General features: G+C 45.0%; 1 protein-coding gene across 1 annotated transcript in view; it reads left to right on the forward strand.

The window, feature by feature from the left end:
* The window catches only part of amot (angiomotin), a 62,909-nt gene that overhangs the window by 43,534 nt on the left and 11,875 nt on the right, over positions 1–7,500 (forward strand). Inside the window, exons 11-12 of the mRNA XM_063202967.1 lie at positions 2,240–2,332; positions 2,846–2,991. Coding sequence (XP_063059037.1) covers positions 2,240–2,332; positions 2,846–2,991 — 239 coding nt within the window. The remainder of the gene's footprint in view (positions 1–2,239; positions 2,333–2,845; positions 2,992–7,500) is intronic.

Below are 7,500 nucleotides of genomic sequence, written 5' to 3' on the forward strand. Positions count from 1 at the left end.
GCTTTGTCACAGCCATGTGGAATGCCATGGATGGTTTTGGATGTTCTCTTTCTTTCTTTCTTTCTTTCTTTCTTTCTTTCTGTCTGTCTTTTATTCTTTCTCTCTTTCTTTCTTTCTTTGCTTTCGTTTTTCTTTCTTTTCTTCCTTTTTTGCTGAGCGTGTACTCTTGACGGGATTTGCGGGAACACATTAGATGTGTCAGGCAGTACACGTTACAGAAGTGTTTGTTTGTCGCGGGCGTAGTGGTGTAATGATGTGTGTGTGTGTGTGTGTGTGTGTGTGTGTGTGTGTGTGTGTGTGTGTGTGTGTGTGTGTGTGTGTGTGTGTGTGTGTGTGTGTGTGTGTGTGTGTGTGTGTGTGTGTGTGTGTGTGTGTGTGTGTGTGTGTGCATGCGTAGTGCTTGGGAGATGATGGATTTGTAAAGGTTTCGCTCGGGGCTGGGAGCACAAGCTGTTTTGATTATTGCATTGCGATGACTTTTTGGAATTAATGGGGGGCGGTGGACAATGCCAGAATGTGTCTCGCTGCGTTTGCGCGGCGTTGTCCTACCCTCATGGAAATATTATTCTAACGTTTGGCCTAGTTCCTTGATGAAAGTTTGACTTTTTTGGCTCTCCCACCCCACCCCATACCTCCCCATGAAAGAAGAGAAGAAGAAAGTGAGAGAGAGAGAGAGAGAGAGAGAGAGAGAGAGAGAGAGAAATGTAGAGAAAGAGAAAGAGAAAGCAAGCCAATGAGCAAGGTCATCTTCATCCCTGCAGCACAATGCATCGTTTAATGAATCCAGTATTTCTCTCTCTCTCTCTCTCTCTCTCTCTCTCTCTCTCTCTCTCTCTCTCTCTCTCTCTCTCTTTCTCTTTCTCTGTGTGTAAATTATGGCCCGGACTGCATCCGGAGGGACTTTTCCTCATGCAAGGGGTTACTGTTTGATTCTTGTGTTTGGATATTTTGCTGAGCAACAGGCCCCAGAGGTGCTGTATCGCAGCATAATTTGCCGAGGCCGAGAGCAACGGGCGTTTTGGAGTACCGCGGCCCACAAACACAGCACTTCAGCCATGTCTGTTTTCTCACACCCCTCCCTCCCTCCTGTGTGCGTGCGTGCGTGCGTGCGTGCGTGTGTGTGTGTGTCATCTCCATATGTATCCCCTTTCTGGGTTGTGTTGTGTTGTGCTGTGCTGTGCTGTGCTCTGCTCTGCTCTGCTCTGCTCTGCTCTGCTCTGCTCTGCTTGTGCTCTGCTCTGCTGTGCTCTGCTCTGCTCTGCTGTGCTCTGCTGTGCTCTGCTCTGCTCTGCTCTGCTCTGCTCTGCTCTGCTCTGCTTGTGCTCTGCTTGTGCTGTGCTCCTCGTCCATAAGGTCTGCATTTGCACAACTGCAGTACAGCGTTATTGTGTCCCAGCAGGGTTGGGGAATATCCTGTATCTCTCTGACTAATATTTCCCTTTGCCACAGATTCTCGACAAAAAACACAGTTTGTAGTCAAATAAGCACACAATGGGGACTGTGGATTTTGAATGGAATTGGGACTTTTTGACTTGACGAAGAACAAGGCATTTGTTTTCAGCTTGTTTTGCATGAACTTTTTGTGTACCTCTGAAAGGAAATGGTGTGGTTAAAAACTTTTTTTTTTTTGCAAACATTTTTGATTTTGCTGCAATACAAGCCTCTCCTGTTAATCAAGTCGTCCAGATGAGATGTCAGACTGAGATAAGAGCTGCGTGGCTTGTGTTGCCTCTTTATTATTCTAACTGCTGTCATGCTTGCATGTCGGGACAGGGAAGAGGGCCCGTTTAGTTCTTTTGGGAACAAAGACTGCTGTGTCAGAACAGAAACACTTTTGTTTGCACTGTTTTCTCCATAGGTATACGTAGTAGGACCTCATCATAGTGTAAAAGATTTAGCTCTGTCACTTAAAGCAACCCTTAGTACTGTCTTCAACTTGAAAAATACTGTGATGGTTCTGATGTTAATTTTAATGGTTCATATTTGATATGGCCACTTAATGGGATATAACTAAAGTCAGCAAGTTTGGAGCAGTGTGTAACTAGTTCTCCATTAAAGGCATTTCAATCTCCAGCCAGTAAAGCTGCCAATGAGAAAAACTACTAAGTACAGTATGGCTTAAAACATCCATGTCAAAGTTGAGGAACAGCTTGAAGGTCAAGCCTCAACGTGGCTATTCTGTAGCAGTTGGAATGACCCAACCGAACTGAATTATGATGATTCCATTTCTCTTTTTCAGAGCGCATGGAGACCGCCAACAAGCAACTGGCAGCTAAAGAGTGTGAAGGTTCCGAGGAAAACCGGAAGACCATCTCTCAGCTCCTCGCTCAGAGTGAGTGGAACCCACCTGTCTCTGCATTCCGGAAGGTTTTCAAACTGATTCTCAGGTTCCACACTGCCACAACAGGCCTGCTTTCACTCATTGCACAGACCGCTCACAAGTCTGACCGCATTTGTTTAGTACATGTTCTGAGCCGCCCTAGACTCCAATGAGTTTGACTGAAAATCAAATGAATTTCACTGTATGAGCCGCAACTGATGACAGATGGCTGTGTCATTGCCTGTGGTAGTTGTTCTGTCAATCTGGTGTCAAAATCGTAATTTAAAAAACGGCAAGTGCGTGACTTCAAGTTTAAACTAGAGAAAGGTGTGTTTCAAGATGATTCTGTGATGAGTCATTAGTTCATCAAAAGCTTTTGGAGAAAACCGGTATGCTTTGCCTACAGAAAATGTCTATTTATGGCTTTCCCACCAATTTTGGTCGGATTTCAGAACTTTCACTGAGCAAAGCGCCTATTTCATCATGCCGCTACCTGTTTGCCTTGTTTTGTTGTTTGATTGGCAGACAAGGAGACTCAGCGTGAGAAGGAAAAGCTGGAGATGGAACTCAGCGCCCTGCGCTCCACCAACGAGGACCAACGACGCCACATCGAGATCCGAGACCAAGCGCTCAACAACGCCCAGGCCAAAGTAGTCAAACTAGAGGAGGAGGTGAGCTCAATAAATATTTTTTTGGGGGGGGGTCGTTTTATGACTTCATTTGAGACAGGATAGTTGAGAGAGAAAGGAAATAAGTGGAGAGAGAGAGACGGGGAGGGATCAGCAAATGAGGCAGGCTGGATTCAAACCCGAGTCGCAGGTGTAGCAGCCCAGTGTTAGCGCCCCCTACTGTTAGCACCACGGTAGGGCTAGGAGGAGAACTCTACTTTCTATGTGTCTTTCACACAGTCTGGCTGCGTTGTACTGGCCTTGACCTCATGGAAATCCCCCATATCTCCCCATCGTCCAGCCTAGTCTTATTACATTATAATGACATTACTCTACATGTAGCACAATGTTTTATGCAGAGCAACTTACAAAGGAAGGCAGGAACTACAGGCAACAGATACATATTTGGACTATATGGAGTAAACAAAACCATGGCAAGAGTTCTGTCTGTAAAAATTGGTTTTGCCACAGAGGGAAGCACTCTTGGGAAAGATTTAATCTTTACAAAGTTCTTTTATTTTACTACTTTGGTTGAAAGGCATGATGACTCTTGTAGCAGCTGGTAGCGTGTTCAACATTGAGGGGCAACGACCGAACAGTTTGGGAGGCACTGGTCTAGCTCCTGGACACAGCTGTGTGTAAAACAAGCTCAAATGCAACTGCACATGCTCAACCTGTTAAGTGTTAAGGTGAAATAACATGGTAATTGAAAAATATACATGCACACATGGGACCAAACGATATAATTTGCTGCTCGTATTGTGGCAGGTCTCGCCTCCTTATAATCTCAATCTGTGCATATATGCCCCCCTGTGTTCAAAACGGAGTACTACACATCAGGGCAACAGAGGTAAAGCCATGTCTCATTAGAAAGGAAGCCATCGTTCAACCAAATGGCATTTTTTTTATAAACCCAAGCCCCAGATGATATCACTTGTCACATGACCCGCCCCCTTCACATATGGTTTATGTGATGTGACACATGATGTTAACCCCGCAAGCACTCCCGGCATCTAAGGCAGCCAGAGTTTTGAAGCATGTGTTATCTGCAGAATGGCGCGTGGTTGCAGTGCCAGGAACGTGTCTGTGTGACAGGGGTTCTGTTTTCCAGCGTCTCTGACTCTCTGCAGAGCAGACCCTGCTGGCCAGGAGCCAAGGCCCAAATCTTATCCTCGGCCCAAGTCTTAGCCTTAGTCCCTCTGTATCCTCAGTGGTTCCAAAACTTTTTGTCTCTGGACCCTATTTTGACATCCCAAATTGCTGGGTACACCATATCATACATGTCTGTAATACAATGTCTTCGTACTTTTTTTGTGTACATCCATGTCTATTTATCCCTTTCAATGTATGGTTATTGTTGCTGTACAATGTTTTTACTTCTAATAGACTAAATCAATTAATTCATTCCTTCATTCATACACATTTTTTTCCACGACCAAAAAACAAATATAAGGTTGTATACTGTGTTGCAATCAGAATATTAATTAGTTATGATGTTCTATTAATTAGTCATATTTATCAGTGGTCTTTTTTCAAACCTAGACATTTAAGGGTAAGCCCATTGGAATTCCAGGCGACCCCACGTGGGGTCCCGACCCCAGGGTTGAGAAACACTTCCTCATGGGCTCCATCAGACTGAATGCCAGCTTTGCCTACAGAGCCAAACACACCCTTGGTTTGATGTTTTAGCATCAGCAAGATGGGAGGATGGGACCGTTTAGGGTTGAGGAAATTGTCTGCTGCTTTGTATCACTGTCAACATTTGTCTTTTCCAGAATTGTATTCATTCTTATTTAATTAAATTCAGGATCTTCTATCTTTTATTTGGCCCTTACACAAAAGAAGAGATGTACGATAGAACCATAGGACAAGAAAAGGAGTTTCACGACTGGGAAGTCATGTGGGCAGTCTTTCTCAAGGTTATTTTTTCAACATGCATGTGTGTGTACTGTTTTCAAATGTCTTTTTTAGCTTGTTTGTCTGAAAGTGACTTTTGGAAAAGGGGAACTATCTTTAACTTCATTACACACCATCCAAAACCAACAGGCAAGACAACAGCAGACACTGAAGTCAGTCCCATGGAGAGATAGAGAGCGAGAGAGAGAGAGAGAGAGAGAGAGAGAGAGAGAGAGAGAGAGAGAGAGAGAGAGAGAGGAAAAGAGAGAGAGAGGAAAAGAGAGAGAGAGGAAAAGAGAGAGAGAGAGAGAGAGAACTAGCTCTAAATGTCCTATTCAGTCAAAAACAGGAATTCCAGCGTCTGTTTTGTTCTGTCTGTTTCTAAATGCGTCTCGTTATCCTGTGCTGACCCCCCTGAGGCCTGGGGAATGTGGAGTAGACTAGACCATAATGCATGGTGGAGCGCAGCGGCATATTGTTCAGCAGATTAGCCTCTGCGCACGTCTCTGGGAAAATGAACAGTCAGCACAATTTGAGGTGTACTGACTGAGCAACTAATTGCAGACTTTATTTTCCCCCCATCATCCCCCAGGGGAACACGTAGACAACAGACACAGGAAGCAGTACAGTCAGAACGTCTAATCAAGGAGCTATTCTACTTCCTGAATCCTAAATATTAGCAGCTCAGATGCAGGGCTTTATTAATCCCTGATGGATGGATGGATGGATGGATGGATGGATGGATGGATGGATGGATGGATGGATGGATGGATGGATGGATGGATAAAGTGTTAACTAAATGTGTTGAACATCACTTATGCAAATATACTATATTAAACTAGAAGCACTCAGACAGTGCAGACCTCTGCCAAGGAAGCTGCTTGATAGTACATTTGACTATGTTACACCCTAAGTCTTTCTGCCTTCTTTTTGTGGAGTTCCCGCAATTCAATTTCTGGTCACTAGGGGCGTCTAGATATATAGGCCAGCAATGGTGAAGAATCTTTTAAAAAGTCCTGGTTCTGGTTAGTGATCCGGATCACCCCAAGAATTGAATCACTTGTTCCTTGGGTCATTAATAACAACTCTATACAGTTTCGTCCAAATCAGTTGATAAGTTTTTGAGTTATCCTGCTGACAGAATCTTTCAAAAAGTCCTGGTTCCGGTTCGTGATCCGGATCACCACCAGAATTTAATCACTTGTTCCTTGGGTCTTTATCAACAACCCCAGAAAGTTTCATCCAAATCCGTCGATTCGTTTTTGAGTTATGCTGCTCACAAACAGACAAATCAACGCGACCGAAAACATTACCTCCTTGGCGGAGGTAAATATACAATATATGCAATATACTGTACATCTACTAAGAACAACGTCACTTAGTTGTAGGAAGAATCTAAATACACTTTTACATTATGCCCTGAAGACAACCCAATCGCTGCTACACGTGGGCAATTTTACAAAGTCCTTACTGGACATGCCATGACAATTAAGACATTTACTATACTTTTTGGAGTGCCTAGGTGAAGAAAAGTTGTTTCTTTTCAACCAATTTTGGACACTTTAACATAAATCCCAGGAGACTGCACAGCGTGTGCATGGTGATATGAAGCGAGATGGTAAGCCTCCACACAGAGTAGAGAGAGGCCATTGTATGTAGTCATTGTAGCCTGTCATTACAGGGGGCAGGACTGCCTTCCTGTCCCAGTCATTGATACATCATCATCACACTTAAAGCAGCTCCAACTGAAAACACTCCATTGTCCTACCACTGCCCAGTAGGTTCCTTAGTGAGTGGATGGGGAGCATTGTCCAGAGGCACAACAAAGCTCCGAAAACGGGAGGGGAGAGAAGGTGGGGTGAAAGGAGAGAGCTGTAGGGAAGAGAGGGAAAGAGGCAGAGGAGAGTACGGCAACCTGCTCTAAAGTTGGGGCAGACTGGTTCTTTCCGAGCATAAATTATGTTACCCATCTTGAGCTTTTTGACACTGTGTGTGCGTGCGTGTGTGCGTTTGTAAGTCCGTCTGTCCGTGTGTGTGTGTGTGTGTGTGTGTGTGTGTGTGTGTGTGTGTGTGTGTGTGTGTGTGTGTGTGTGTGTGTGTGTGTGTGTGTGTGTGTGTGTGTGTGTGTGTGTGTGTGTGTGTGTGTGTGTGTTTGTTTGTGTGTGTGTAAGAATGCATGTCTGTGTGTATTCTGTGTAAGTCTGTGTGTGTGTGTTTGTGTGTGTGTATGCGTATGCGTGAATGTCCATGTGTGTGTGTGTGTGTGTGTGTGTGTGTGTGTGTGTGTGTGTGTGTGTGTGTGTGTGTGTGTGTGTGTGTGTGTGTGTGTGTGTGTGTGTCTGAAATAGCCTGGCGTTGCCCCAGCTGCCCTGGTAACTGTGCCTGGAGGAACTGAAGGCCGTGTGGCCCAGTGCGAGTGGCCTCGGCAGCCCAGGCCCTGCTCTACTTTCTGGGCAGGCTCGCTCCACAAGCGCCCGCTTGTTCTCCTCAACAAAGGCCCTGGCCAGGCCTGGAGGTTAATCCCTGCCATGAAAGACAAGAGCAGAGCAGAGCCGGGAGAGAGATGGAGATGACTGGAGTTTTGGCTGCCTTTCTTTCTTTCTTTCTTTCTTTCTT

This window comes from Engraulis encrasicolus, chromosome 7 (assembly GCF_034702125.1).
Source record: "Engraulis encrasicolus isolate BLACKSEA-1 chromosome 7, IST_EnEncr_1.0, whole genome shotgun sequence".
Taxonomy (NCBI): Eukaryota; Metazoa; Chordata; class Actinopteri; order Clupeiformes; family Engraulidae; genus Engraulis; species Engraulis encrasicolus.